The 15970-nt window shown below is 26.6% G+C and overlaps 1 protein-coding gene across 2 annotated transcripts in view; it reads left to right on the forward strand.

Moving 5' to 3' along the window:
- Nucleotides 1–15970, forward strand: part of LOC100197014 (uncharacterized) — a 75709-nt gene that overhangs the window by 14755 nt on the left and 44984 nt on the right. The window contains exons 1-5 of one of the 2 annotated variants that reach the window (XM_065790998.1): nucleotides 4686–4806; nucleotides 6940–7218; nucleotides 8205–8326; nucleotides 8433–8474; nucleotides 12393–12527. Coding sequence is in view for 1 of the 2 variants with exons in the window: in XM_065790997.1 (XP_065647069.1) it covers nucleotides 6940–7218; nucleotides 8205–8326; nucleotides 8433–8474; nucleotides 12393–12527 (578 nt within the window). In the remaining variant the exon portion in view is untranslated. Of the gene's footprint in view, nucleotides 1–4685; nucleotides 4807–6939; nucleotides 7219–8204; nucleotides 8327–8432; nucleotides 8475–12392; nucleotides 12528–15970 lie in introns of those variants that run through there. The other variant, XM_065790997.1, reaches the window with a different exon arrangement.

Consider the following 15970-nt stretch of genomic DNA (forward strand, 5'->3'; position numbering starts at 1 on the left):
TTTGTTGAGTGTTACTTTAAATCAGGCATGTTTATGAGTATAATACTGACATTTTTGTTGGTGTTTATTTGATGCATGAAAATAACTTAATGAAGTTATTGTGTTGCAAAACAAAAATATTTATATATAAGTATAGATGATTTTTTTCTTGCCCACAAGGCTTACGAGAATGCACACGGTTTTGTAATCTTAATATAATTATGAGCCTCCTAAAATATTTTAAATAAGCGTACCCGAGCCTGTTACAAAAACATAATATATATATAAAATAAAAGCATGCATTACACTAATAATAATATTATTCACCTTACTATTCATCAATAAATGTTTAAAAAAACAAAAAAATGAGAAAAATGTCCTAAGAAATTTAACAACATGGATAACAAAACAATATTCATTTTCAAAATATTTCACTTTTTTAAATTTTACAGAAATCACTTTTTCGCAACTGATTTTGATTTTTTGGTTATTAATAGCCTCTGTGGACTTCAGAGAATGGTAAAAACCTGAGAAATGTCCTCAAGAAGGGAAAAAAAACCTATTTCTGGTACACCCTTTTGCTAAGCTCTACTCTAAGTTACGCATGTTTTTGAGCACAAATCTGTTAATACGGGAATTTTTAAAGGTGCATGAAAACCATTAAATGAAGTTGTTTTTTATTATTCCAAAATTAAAATATTTATGTATCAGATTCGAAGAAAGTTTATTTGTCTTTTTTAAGACTTACGAGAAAACATTTTTGTAAGCTTAAGCATATTTCCGAGCCTCTCAAATTCTGAATGAGCCCTTGAATACCAATATATATCGTCAAAAGTTTCAAAAAATACATATTTTAGTAGAGCAACCAATAAAAAGTGAACTTTGATTGATTTTAATGAATAACAAAAAGGTAGTGATGAGGAAGAAGGGGTCAATTTCCTTGTTAACTGCTCTTCCGTGGTGCTCTGTGATAAGACCGTAAGGACTTCTTGGAGCACCTTAATGAATACAACAGTGACAAAAAATAAATAATGATGGAAGTAAAGGTATTTTGTATGCTTGAAAGGAGTTTAATTTGAGTGGACATGTAATGACAAGTAGGTAGAGAAAGGAAAAAGTTAAAATCAGCAGTCTAAGGGTTCAATGATACAAATAAGTCAAATAAAACCAACCAGTCGTGTGTTTTTGGAGGACATTAAAAAAGATTTAGCTTAAAAAAAACTTTGAATGAGTTTTTTTATAACTTAAATTTTGTTATTTTATATTGACTAATGATTTGTGCCTGAATAAGATTCTTAGTGTGCTGCAGAAATTTTTTCTTTTCTTTTTATAATTAATTATTTTGGCTTTTGGTTCGGATTGCTTTCGGTTTGGTTAAAAGATGGGATTTAAAATACTCCTGTTCTTTTTAATGATAATAATAATAGTAATAATAACAAATATGATAACAATTATAGTAAAAGGAGAATTTCATAGATAAAGACAATAACAGCAACAATAAAAATTTAGTCAATAATGACAGCAGCAACAAAGATTTAGTGTGAAGTAGAAAATATATGAATGAAAAGAGATAAATAAATAGATAGATAAATAAAGAATATCAAAATATTAGTACTAATATTAATATTAATATTGGAATGAAAAATTTAATAAAAATATTAAAAATGGCAGATGGAAAACCAAAGGAATTAGATGGAGATGGATAAGTAAAGAATTTCAAAATGTTAAAAATATCAGATTAAAAACTGAAGGATCGCGAATTGATTGATATAATAAAGAATGATTTAAAGTTGTTATATTGAAAATTTATTTCAGTATAACTATATTTTGGAGTAGGGACAACTTTAAAATGATTTGTTTATGGGATTGTCCCCATACTTGACAATGTTAAAAAATGATAAATTTTTTGTCCGCTTAGTCTGAAATTTAAGTGCTTATTAATTGGTGTCAGATTGGATTTAAAGATGATCATCTCTGTTTTGTTAGAGTTGAGAGAAAGTTTATTAGAACGAAGCCACTGAATAATATTTACTAAGATCATGATTAATATATTTGATTTTTGAATAATATATTGATTTTTTTCATGATTAATATATTGATTTTTTTAAGTGATTTGTCAACCAGAAGCATGTTAGTATCATCAGCAAAATGGTAAGCAGTTGCAAATTTAAAAGAAGTATTTAAGTCATTAATAAAAAGTAGAAAAAGAAGTGGTTCTAAACTGTACCTTGTGGGACGCCATTTGATCAATTTTAAATCAAACCATTAATGGCTTTAAATCAGATTTAATGCCATTAATGGAAACAAACGGTGTTCTGTTTTGGAGGTACAAAGTAAACCATTTTAGTGGGATGCCTCTGATTCCATAGTACTCCAATTTTGTGAGAAGGATAGAGTGATCCACGGTACCAAAAGCTTTTTGCAAATCTATAAACACCCTGCATGCAAAGTGCTTATTATCTAGAGCTCTTCTTATATTTTCAGTAATTTTAATAAGTGCGAGGGTTGTGGAATGTTTGCTTTGAAATCCATATTGATGTTGGTATAGGCATTTAAATTTTTCTAGAAACCTGTATAGCCTGTTTTTAGATAAATACTATAATTTTCTTAGCTTCTTTTAGATAACTAATTAATACATATAGTTTTTATTTATTATTATTTAACAGTACTTTAAAAGTCATTATTTGTACAAACCTATAAATAATAAGGCTTCAGTAAAAATGCTATTTTTACGCAAAAAAGTTTAAATTTTTTAATACTTTAATATAGTTACAGTGTAGTTAAATACTTCGACTGACATGAGTTGGTATAGGAAAAGTAGAGTGTACATACATTATTTTTTTCACTACTACAGTTCCATATAAAATTGTAGAAATTTAAAAACTCTGACTGATGGACCAAATAATCTCCAAGCTCCCCTTACTCTTCCTATTGCGTGACGTAATTTGTGAATAACCCCTTACTTTATTTAAAAGCCATTGCCTTAGAAATTTTTTTTTAAAATTTTTTTATTTAGGTGCCCCAAGAAGTCCTTACGGTCTTATCACAGAGCACCGCGGATGAGCCTTTAATTGGAAGTTCACGCCTTCTGCCTAACTGATGTTGCAAAACTTGCCCAGAGGTGGGGTATGAACGATCCTTTGTTTCTGAGGCAAGTGCGCAATCAATGCGCCACAAACGCCAAATATTGACAAAATGGGCAAGTTCTGTAAAGGATGTCTTCAAATTCTCTTTTATTTTAGATACTTTCAGAAAATAATAAAATTAGGTAACTGGTCAATTTTTTTTGGAAAAATCCTATTTATTGCGAAGATATTGGGTCCCAAAAATTGTCCTATTTTGTTAAAATATTCTTGCATGTTGCGCCATTGCTTCATTAAGGGGCAATTCTAGCAACATAAATTTGAGAGACATGTTTCTTTTTTATTTTTCTGCTTCTCCAGGTTCTATAGTAAAAGTGAAAAATGAAAATGTTTACACTTTTTGTTGTTAAGAAAAAATTTCAAATATTGAAACTGCGATATTGAAATTTTACCCTTACTTTGAGCGTTATTATCTCCTAAGGCAATTACTTGCAAATAATTTCCTTAAGTGTTTTAAAAAGCCACAAAGGCTTACAAAAAATCATATAAAAAAGTCATGTATATGCAAGGGCTGGGTTAAAGCAATCTGCCAAAAAAATAATTTTTGCGGTTAATGCGCTTTGTCAGATTATTAATGCGTTTTTGCTATGCTTTCGCTTTGCTAGATAACCCATTACGTGGTCTTAAGTCTGCCAAAAAAAGTATAAGTTTTTAGTTTCCCTTATACACCCATCTTTCAACATGTGAAAAAAAATCCATGTGCTCAAGGGATAAAAGCCTACAGAAGTCATTAGATCTGTAAAAAAGTTATTTTAAAAAACAAGCTTTTAGCTATTTCAATCAGAGAAAATATCGTTAAACATCAAACACTTAACAATGATATAAATTTCAGATGAACGTTTTTAATAAAAATAATAGGAAAAATACCTTTTTATCAACAAAATAAAATCTCAAAGAAGATTATTAATGGTCAATCTGAATTATCATGTTGTCAATGTCATCTTTAAGAGAGAATAGTTTCCCCTTTGATTGGTCGGTGTTGATGCATCAATTCTACAAACCACATTAAGAGATGAAAATTTCTTTTATATTAAGAGAGAAGAATTTCTTTGGTTGGCCGTTTGAAACAGCTTTTTTCGCTAATAAAAAAAATAATTTTAAAGTGCTTAAAATATATATTAATAGGACTTTTAAAAAAGTGCATTTAAAATATAAAAATTAAATATCTTTATTTAATTTTTTTAAAACAATGAGCTTTTTATTTATGTCCTCGCTTAGATACAGTTTCAATTTTTTTAAATGAAATTGCTGATGATTACAAATTGTAAAATTTTGTGCGTATAAGTGGAAATGTTTTAATAACATCAGTAGAAACCAGGTCACGAAAACCAGGCTTGAACTAACTTCGTTCTTTTTTTTGTAAAATTTGTTTTGAGCAAATTTAAACAAAAAAATCTAATTGAGTTTTCGAGTCGCTTTTTTTAAATGGCTTTTTTACATTAAATTCAAACTACTGTAATTTATTTTAGTGAATCGATTAAAATACGTTTTAATATTATTTATTTAAGTCTTTTTTTTTGTTTTTATTTATTATTATCACTTACCGGTTATTTAAAAATTTTTACTCTACTCTAAAATTAAAAACGTCTGACAATTATAAATAGTGCCGCCGGGGTAGGAAGGCTACGAAAAGGACAGTTTTTCCCAGGCGGCAGAGATCGAAGGGACGCCATATGAAAAGAAGGTACCTAAAAAAGATAAAGTCCTTTATTCTATAATATAGGGAAATTTTGCTAAATAAGGGCGCCAATCAGGGTTGCTGTCCCAGGCGGCATGACGGCTAAATAAATATTTCAAAGACTACGGAGCAACTTCTCTTATTCTAACAAATGCCCTTAAAATAATTATTTAACTTAAAAATCTAACATACACACACACAAAATAATTTTGTCCAGTTTTAAAGCCACCACCGCTGTAATTTCATTCTGTTAATATAAGCTGCCTCTACCATAGAATTCGACTCAGTTAAAAAAAAAGCGTGGTTTTCTGATAGAATGGGTTTTTCTCACAATGCATTTTGAAAAAATGATTCAGCACAACAAATTTGTGTACTGAACTTGTGAGTTCTATACACTTCTATAAACACGTAATTTTTGGGAAATAGTTGGTGCAGTATAATTTTTGCAAGTTGAACTAAAAGGTTTAACAACTTGAAGTAGAGTATGAAATCGCAAGTTTGTGTATTTCCATGTTTTACCTTTACCGATTTGAAAGTATCTCCAATGTGGAGAAATTTGTGAAGTATTTCCAATGTGGAGATTTTAAGGAAGAATTGTTTTGCTTTGCAAACTTTATAAAGGGCTTCTAAGTATATCCTTCCATGATAAGGTGATGCATTATCGAACTTGGCGTAAAGATTTTTTAAATAAGAAAAATCATTTTTAACTTTAGCCAAAACAGCATTAGCAAGACAGAGCACATTTACTAGAGTTCGCTAACATCTATGTACAGCAATAAAATGGATTTTATCATTTTCATGAAAAAAAAAGATATCAACATTTTTTTTTGGATTTCACAGAATTTGGCAAAAGCTGGCAAAAATTTTTGACAAAAATCTTTCACCCACAATCTAGTTTTTTCATCAAGTTGCTCAAAAGCCATTATTTTTGTAATATTTTTCTATGCATCACGATTTATAGGCTTCAGCATCTTCTATAATCGCATTTAAATCATGTAGAAGATTTTCATTTTCCATTCCTGCAACTAATTTATGAACCTAGTTATGAACCTTGATTGCATTGTTCATTGTCAATGACTATGGTAGACTAATTTAAGTCTAGATCTATATTTGAAAAGGGAAAAGTAGTAGCGTGACTATACAAAGTGCAATTTTCACTACATTTAGAAGGATAATTACTCTTCAGATACCTTTTACCTTTTTCAAGGAGCTAAGTAACATTTTTATACTTCCACTTCTCAGAAATGGCAATCAAATTTTGGAATCCATTTATTACTAGAGCCTATTGTAAAGCACTTTGTTACATCAAAAAAAGCTTAGAAAGTAATTTTTATAAAACACTCTTGTACAGGTACATTAAAAAAATTTCTTATGTAAAAATAATTGCAGTGCAAATTATTAAAGGTGTAAAGTAGCTGTTGCTAAACATATCTACACCATTGCTAGTGTATTTGGTTAGTTAAAAATTTGAAAAATTATTATCACCTGATTAATTATCACCTGAGCACATTTCCACCTTTTTTTTATCATATGAACACACTTTCTAATTCTGAGTGCCAACAGGGCAGTAGAATTAAAACTATTGTCTCCCTGCATTGGGATTCTACTTGGTCTTCTCTAATAATTGCTTTGATAACAAAAAGACTTGAAAAATTTATATTATTTAAAAAATGAGGTTGAAAAAGTTTTCTAAATAAAAACACCCACATTTTAAGATCTACGCTGTCACCTCAATTGAATTAGAGTTAAAGACTAAATTTGTTTAAAGATAGAATGAAGAGCTTATCTGCTTTGCATATAAAAAAACTCCAACTGTGCCATTGTGTCAAAATCTTTGTTACTAAACACATTGAAAATAAAATTTTCAAATCAAATTTTTGAAATGTGTGGAATAGAACATAATTTGAAGAACTGAATATATTTTTTTCAAAATCCAATTATGTATTGAATTAAAACTTTAGTAACTTGGTATATAATACCATGGTATATATAGTTGAATATATAATACTATATTATAATATATAATTTATTAAATGGTACTATAAGACATTTTGTAATATATAATACTATATTATAGTATAATATATATAATTTACACTACTTACATTAAAATATTTTATACTCATTTTTTACTTGAAGGTTTATTCTATTACAAGAGCTATTGCACTTTCATTTCGTTGCGTGGCAAAAGATCTTCGAAAAATTGAATGTGGAATTGATGACCGTTGGTCTCATTCTGAAGAGAAGTTACGCTACTTGCGAATCAGATCTGATACAACTGATACAACTAGAGAATTTGAGAATATTTCTCGAAGACATAATAAATCAGGAATTCTTCCCACTTTGAAATCAGAAGATCATTTAGATTTATATGAAGCAGGATCACAAAATGATGCGAGCTGTTTAAATCATTCTGAGGCAAATAATTAGATTATTATTATTAATATATAAAATATATTGATAATATAATTGGATAATAATAATAATAATATAAAATTTATATATATATATATATATATATATATATATATATATATATATATATATATATATATATATATATATATATATATATATATATATATATATATATATACTACTACCAAGAGCTGCTTTAATTTGCTTGCTAAATTCAAAAGTTAAAAACACCATATTCATTGGCATTTATTTACTTAATTAAATTTTCTAAATGGATATTAATTATTTACAAATTGTAAGGAAATGCACTTTTAGTGCAAACAAGTTGTGCAACATTTGAATCTTGTTATTTTTATTAATCAAATTTAAGTTAAGTATAAGTTACTGAAAATTACATTATGTGAAAAATTTTTTTGGCATTACACACTGTTATGCATACATACGGAAAAAAATTATTAGAAATATTTTCTTAACTTTTCTTTATTTTCTTTACCTGAAAAGATGTCTGGGTTAAAGTTAGAATTTCAAAAGTTAACAAATTATATTAGGACAGTGCCGTTAATTAAAGATCTTAGTAAAAAATAGTTTGTAACTAAATTTTATTTTGCATTTTGCATGATGTTGCTAATAACTATTCTGTATAAAAGTGGTTTTAGAAAAATTTAATTAACTTTTAAATGTAATGAACTATAAATCTAGCTAAATGATATTTTCAAAATAAATATCTGAGCTAGAGTAAATCAGTATTATCCAATCTAAGCATCCACGTAAACATGGTAATGATGATTAGTATCTTAGTATTGATTTAACCTAATGACATCTTTTCCCTCTTTTTTTTTCTTTCAAAAAAAGTATGTTTTTTTTTATCTTGATAAAACCTCATTTGAATATACAATAAAGTTGTAAAAACTAAATATAAGTTTTTATATTTTTCTAAGATTTTCTCGATGTAAATGTGACATAATAAAATATGAGTTTACTTATAGGAGTCTGTTCATAAGACATCAAGCTCAATTGATGATGTTTACCAATCAACTTCTTATGACACAGATTTCAGTGATCGTCCTGTATCAGATGACGAGTCTGATACTTTTACTAGTTGTAATGGGTATAGTTATTACTTTTATTGTTTAAAAATTTTATTATAATGATATTTTTTTTAAATAGAAGAAAGAAATTAAAAAGAGGTTGTTTGTAAATATCATCAAATTTAGATTTGAAGATCTTTTTGCACAAACCTTAAGAGCTATTAAAAGGTGAGATATTTTTAAAATAAGTTTTATGTTTGTAACAGGAATGCTTAAGTCTTTTGATTTTTTATAGCAGATGTATTTGAAAACAGTCAATGCATTTGTAGACTTTGGAAAAAAGTGCTTCTATTTTTTATTTAATTTTTATAATTTTTTCCATTATTTATTATATATTTTTTGTTTTATTTGCTTGTTTTCACGTCACTCAGTGTTGATAATAGTTATAAAAAATATTTTATTTAATTTTTAGAAAATCCCAGTTTTAAACAAAAATTAAACATGGTAAACATGGATCAAATTTAAATAGTTAAGTTAAATATTAGTTAACAAATAAAAAAGTTTTTTAACATTTGTTATTGAGATAGTTGTTACTAATAGTCATTATAATGTGTTAGTAAATCACTTGGCTCTCAGTCAAGAGTTTTGAGGTTTAAATCCTCTGGAAATAGTGGAAGTTTTTCTGTGTGGCGGCTTTGTTTAACAAGATTCGTGATTTGGAGTTTAACAAGGTTCGTGTTTTGGAGTTTAACAAGGTTTGTGTTTTGGAGTTTAACAAGGTTTGTGTTATGAAGTTTAAGGTTAAACAAAAGTTGCAAATGAAAATAAGTAATAAAAATAATAAAAAATTGAGAAGCATCCTTTATGGTAGTAGCCCTGCCGATTTTTGGGGAGGTGATTTAGAAAAAAAAGTATATATAAACAAATAGTTTTTAAATTGATTTAAATAACTTTTTTGCATTTTTACTAGTGTATTAAAAAGAAAAGAAAAAAGAATACGTTATTATTTGTATAATAAATTTGAGACAAAATTATGAAAAACACCAAAATCTGGTATTGTAGCTAAACATTAAAACTACATTGAAATATATCTTTTGACTTGCTTCATTTGGTTTGGTGTTGAAAACTTTCTTACTCTGAATATCCAAAATCTGGTAAATTTTGCTGTTAATAGGTTTTTACTGTTACTTGTTTAACTGCACTACTGGTGATTTACAGTGAATGATAGCAAAAAGTATATATTCTGTGTCTACACTAAAGTTATATTTGTGCATACAAAAATGTTATTTCAATTTGTATTTCCTACCACATCTTTTACTAAAATACATACAACAAGACAACAGTGTATAAATTTTATTAAGGCTGATAATAATTTTTTATTTACCTTTCTATGCCATTATAGTTTGTTTTGCCACAAAACATGCAAAAAGACATAATATAGATATATATATATATATAGTTTGTTTTGTCACAAAACATGCAAAAAGATATAACATAAATGTATAGTTTTCTTTATATTATTAAGCAATTGAACAAGCAAAAAAAAAAACTTTTAGACAAATAAGTAAAAATAACTAGTTTATGATTATAATGATTTCCCAAAAATTGAAAGTTTTTACAGATAACTGTAAAAACTCACAACTTTTTTTTGGGAATTTTCAAAAAACAATATTTTGTGCTTTGCAACCTTGCAATATATAAATAAAAATTTTTAACAAGTTAAAGTATTATTTAAATTTTCAAAGCTTTATACTAACTACTGACATTATGAACTCTACTTTTATACTAACTACTGACATTATGAACTTTATACTAACTACTGACATTATGAACTTTATACTAACTACTGACATTATGAACTTTTAGTACTGCATACTAGTATACCAATCTAAATAAAGTTTTTTTTTAAGGATGATGAATAGTTTAATGTTTTGATAGATATTTAAATAAAACAAAATTTCATGAGTTTCTACAAGTTTCAGATGCACCTGATGTATTTTGAACACTATACTAGAAAACACAATAGAGATTTTCATCTTTAAAAGTTTTGTAAAATTTGTTAAAATTGCAACTGTTTTAGTAATACTTGCATTCATTTGTTTTGTATTTGTTATTTTGTTGTTGTTTGTGTAGTTATTATTTTGGTAGTTTTTTCTCTGCTACTTTATTTTAGATACTTATTTTTGTATAGCGTTTTTGTAATAACCCTTTTTTTTAAAAAAACTTTCTTTACTCTCTTTATACTCTGTGACATTAAGTTTAGAGCTATATTTACTCTCTTTATACTCTGTGACATCAAGTTGCTATATTTGGTGTTAGAGTTTAGAGTATTTAAATAAATTTCTTATTCAATAAGAAGCTGTTTTCTTACTTTAGAAACACACTAAAGGTAAAACAGAAGTTTTACCTTTAGTGTGTTTTCTTTTTTTTTTTATAAGACATACCTATCTACCTAAATTGTTTGCTTTGTTTTTTCTTTGTATTCAAACTAAGAGTTCTTTTGATGTATATAGCAAAATAGTTGGGTTAGGTGAAGATACATTTATATACATTTTTTGCTTCAACATGGCGTCAAGACTTTGATTCTCCATTTTCTTTTAATAGTGTAGTTTGATTAAAACTTTTATCAAAATCTTTTAATAAAATTTTTTTTATTTGTGATTTTTTTTGGTTAATGTCAATATTTTTATCAACTTTCATTGATTAGGGATTTTTCATTAACTTTTGTTTATTGAGAATCCTTTATTAACTTCTATTGAAAAGGGATTCTTCATTAGTTTCCATTTAATGAGAATTCTTCATTAATTTCCATTGAATAGGAATTATTTATAAACATTTTTTTTTGGGTGAAAGTTTGTGTGAAGATTTATTTGACAGTTTTTTGAACAATTTTTATTCTATGACCTATACCGTTCATTTGAATTCATACTTTACATTTGATTCATAAGTTAATTATTAAACAAACACATCTAAATTATCTTAACTTTTTATCTTTTGAATCTTAAATTAGTCTCAGAAAAAGCATGTAGACTTACTCACATGTAGACTCTTTGTGAGACTAGTTTAAGATTAGCTTCATCTTTGTTTATCCTTTGATTTCCAAAGAAACTGATAAATATATATATATATATATATATATATATATATATATATATATATATATATATATATTATATATATATATATATATATATGTATATATATATATATATAAGTACATGTGTATTATTTCACCTATTTGTTGCTTATTGCACTGAATGGCCTGGCTACAGTACCACTAACTATGCTGGCATAAAAAACTTAAAACTTTTTTTTTACTCTGGTATTTAAATTTTTGACAACCCACTTGCCTATTCTTCTTGATTTGTGACTTATCTCTGTCACTAGCTTGTGCTCTGTCAACCGTTTTTTTAAGTCTGTCAAATGTTTTCTTGCCATTTAACTATCTTCTTTGCTTTTGTTCTAATTTCAATAGTGGTTTGCATCTCTGTTGTAGTGAACTTTTGCTAAGTTCTAATTTCAATAGTGGTTTGCATCTCTGTTGTAGTGAACTTGAAAAAATTTTATTCAAAAGTTTGTTATAAATAATATATTATATTTTAAAATAGTTCAAGTTTTACAAAAGATGAAAAATTTTAATGTAATATCATTTATCTAAGAACTTTGTACTTTTTATTAATTTACTCAATTTTTAATTTTCATTTTTGTTAATAATCAACTTCTTTTGACTTCCTACATCTTGTGCCTCTTTTTTTAACGAGTATATTTTTAGGTTAACTTCATATCAAACATGCTACTGTGAATGGGAATTGTCACTATCCCATTGCAACATAAGTTATTAACCACCCCAATACATATCATTATTATATATCACCATTATAATAATCATTATTATTAATTACATTAACACTTTTATCTTTTCTAAAACATAGATACTATAGTAACTAACATTGATGCTACAGTAAAATTTGATGTTGACATGGTTAACATTTGTATCACTCTAGCTCACAGTGTAAGAAATAATGCTAAAATATATTATTTACATATAATTATTTATTTTTCTTTTTTAAAACATATTTGGCCTAAATGTTGTTTTTAAAAGATGTTTATAAATAAAGAGTTAAACTCAAAAGTATTTTCTTTTAGACATGATTTGTACCATGTTTCTAAGTTCTTTGATAAAGATGCTTTGCTCACTGCACTTGATAAAAGATGCCATAGTCTTTTGCATTATGCTGTTAAAGCAGATGATGGAAAAATTGTGGAACTGTTATTAAAAAGGTTTTAAATTATCAATTAGTGAATACTAAAAAAATATTGTATATTTATTTATTTTTGTTTGTTGGTTTATTTCATTATTCTTTATCTAATTTAAATAAAACTTGTTGATATACTATTTAGGTATATCAACGGTAGTGGTGGCAGCGGTAGTGGTGTAGTGGTAAAGCGCTCGTTTTACCACTACATAAGCAAGAGGTTCCGAGTTCGATCCCCACCATGTCCCTGGTAGTACCGCGCTCAACTTATTTCTCTGCGCAGCGGCCTTGTTCGTCAATGTTCGTGTTTTGGAGTTATAGATTTGTGAAAGGGTTATAACCACTATTAAGTAACCTCCTCATTTGTAGTGGCCTTTTCGGCCTTTTCGGAGGTGAATAACAAAAAAAAAATTTTTTTTGATACAAGATTTGAATAGGCAGTATTTATGCGTGAAGGTGATTGATTATGGCAAAAAAATAATTATTTTTTTGTTAAAATAGATCTCTGAAGTACTTAATGAATGATTACTTCACATTTGAAGTTGCCTAAGATTAATATTCATGATATTATTCATCAAGTCAATAGATGGCATCAATCCAAGAAAGTCATGTAGAAGACCAAGAGCACTCCAAAAACCAACAACTTGGTGAGGGGCAATTCTAGACCTTTTTTGACAGCGTAGAATGTGTTTGAGGACTAATTTAGGTGCCACCCTTATTTCAATATAAACTACTTAACATAATTTATATTATATAAATGTGTATATACAAAAAAGGTGATTTGCAGGGCCCTAATATATACATATACATATATATATATATATATATATATATATATATATATATATATATATATATATATATATATATATATATATATATATATATATATATATATATATATATATATATATGTATATATATATATATATGTATATATATATATATATATATATATATATATAATATATATATATAAATTTATATATATATATATATAATAATGTTATTTCTAAAATGTAATTATAGTATTGTTTTTATGCAGAATGAAATAGGTAAATCAATGGGTAAATAAAAGAACAATTAAATAAAAAAAAGCATTTTCCACAGACTGTAGAATGAAGACTCATAAGGTATGGCTGAGATGGTGTAGTTAGTTTGTTATTGATTGTAGTGGCACCGACATAGATTTTAATGGCTTAGATGATGATAGCTTAGCTTGAGATGACAGTGTTTCAAACATATTACATTCACCAAAAAGCTAATTGTCAGCGTGACTTGCTTTTCAATGTATGGTTTTTTCTTTGCATGATAGTTTTTTTGAGGTAGAAATTATATTTGAATAGACTTTATCATAATCAAATAATCAAGTTTGGCTTTCAGGAATTTTATGCCCATTTTTAAAAAAAAAGAGAAACAAAGTTATTATGTGCCAAGGATTTGAAACTTTTTTTGAATTAAAATTATGCATCATTCAGAAAAAGATTCTCTATAATATTATCAAAAAATATAAAATGTTATCTTAATGAATAAGCAAAAGAATTTTCATAACTATTTTATTCTATCATCTATTTCTGTCCTCTATATTTTTTATTTCATTCAATTTTTTTTTACTCTATAGTTTTTTTCATTTTATTTATTTTCTAAATAAATAATCTAAAAAAGTTTTTTTCTTTAAATAAATTTATTTATTTATTAAATGTGTACATAAATAATGCATATACAAAAGTTATTGCATCAATTTAAACTTTATTCAGCTAATTAAGATAAATAGTTGCAAAGATTGTAAAGATGTAGTCATTAAGATTGGTAAGATGCAACAACCAAAGATGTAGTCATTAAAATTGGTAAGATGCAACCACCAAAGATGTAGTCATTAAGATTAGTAAGATGCAACCACCAAAGATGTAGTCATTAAGATTAGTAAGATGCAACCACCAAAGATGTAGTCATTAAGATTGGTAAGATGCAACCACCAAAGATGTAGTCATTAAGATTGGTTAGATGCAACCACCAAAGATGTAGTCATTAAGATTGGCAAGATGCAACCACCAAAGATGTAGTCATTAATTTAAACATTCAAGTTGTAGTAAATTCAGGATGTCAATTTTTTTTTTGTAACTAGTAAATGAATAAATTTTATTAATTTTAAATTTTGCTTTTTTTAATCACCCTTTAAACACAATAAAACTTTTTTTCTAAAAGTTATAAAAGGAGTAAACAAATTGTTGTTTACACATTTTATAATTCCTGTGGTCTCTTCTTTAAATTTTTTGGCGAAGAGGCAAAAGTGCAGCATAAGGGTACTGCCCCCCAAATTATTTTACTAGAGTATCCTCTAATGGTATGTCATTTGGCTGTGACATATAGATTTCAAGTTCACAAGTTCTTACTCTACTACCTCCTAGTGTGAATGTGGAGTTAGAAGTTTGCCAAGGACCTTATTCTTAATTGTGCTGCTTTAAAGATTTTTTCTCAAAGAAACATTTGTGATTACCTCAGGTTTTGCAAAAAACACAATGATTGGACTATTAAAATGTAGCAATATGTCATGTTCTCACTTAACTCATGCTTTATTACAATGCAGCTTCTGTTAAGCAGTGTCCAGCAACTATGATTTAGGGTTCAATCACTGCCACCTAGACCATTCATTTTGAGTATTTGAATACTTGATATTATATTTGCATGCTTGATGACTATTTGATATTTGAATATTTTGTTCAAAATATTTAAGTAATTTTTTTAATGAAAATATATGTTAAGCGTTACAGCAAAATATAATGTAGATTTTAAAATTAAAAAGAAAATATTGTTAATAAAAAGAATTAAAAAAAAAAGAAAAATAAAGTTCTCAACCTTTTTATACAGCTTTTATACAGAGAAACAAAAATATTTGCTATGGTTTTTATTTTGTGTTGCAAGTTTTAGTTGGTTTTTAAAACACAGTCAGTTGTTCAAGTTGTTTATAAATGTTCTTAAATTTTAAAAATATATAAGTGTTAAATAATCATAATTAATAGTTGAAATTGTTCCATAATTTTTATTTATTTTAATAATAAAAATATTTTCTGATAAAAATGCAGCTTGTGGTTGCATAATTTAAAGTAGAAGTTTTTTTCACCAACGTTTTTTCATTTAAAAATAAAAAAAACGTTGGTGAAGCCACATGAGGTAAGTGCAACACAAGCATAAATGGAAAAGTTCAACTGATATGATTAACCATTATAACATTAATCAATTATAACAACATACTGATATCTAAATCAGGATCAATTATAAGTTACGAAGAAAACAGTATTTCTAGGAAGAATAATAAAATATAACAAGAACTGTTTAGCAATTAGCTGTAAAAGAATCTTTAAATAAAATATTGTCAAATGTTGCAGCTGTTGATGGAATGGTGATCAATGAGTAATGCAATGGAATGGAATGGTGGAACGGAATAGAATGAGTAATGGAATGGAATGG

The sequence above is a fragment of the Hydra vulgaris genome, chromosome 02 (genome assembly GCF_038396675.1).
Source record: "Hydra vulgaris chromosome 02, alternate assembly HydraT2T_AEP".
In the NCBI taxonomy this organism is placed as follows: domain Eukaryota; kingdom Metazoa; phylum Cnidaria; class Hydrozoa; order Anthoathecata; family Hydridae; genus Hydra; species Hydra vulgaris.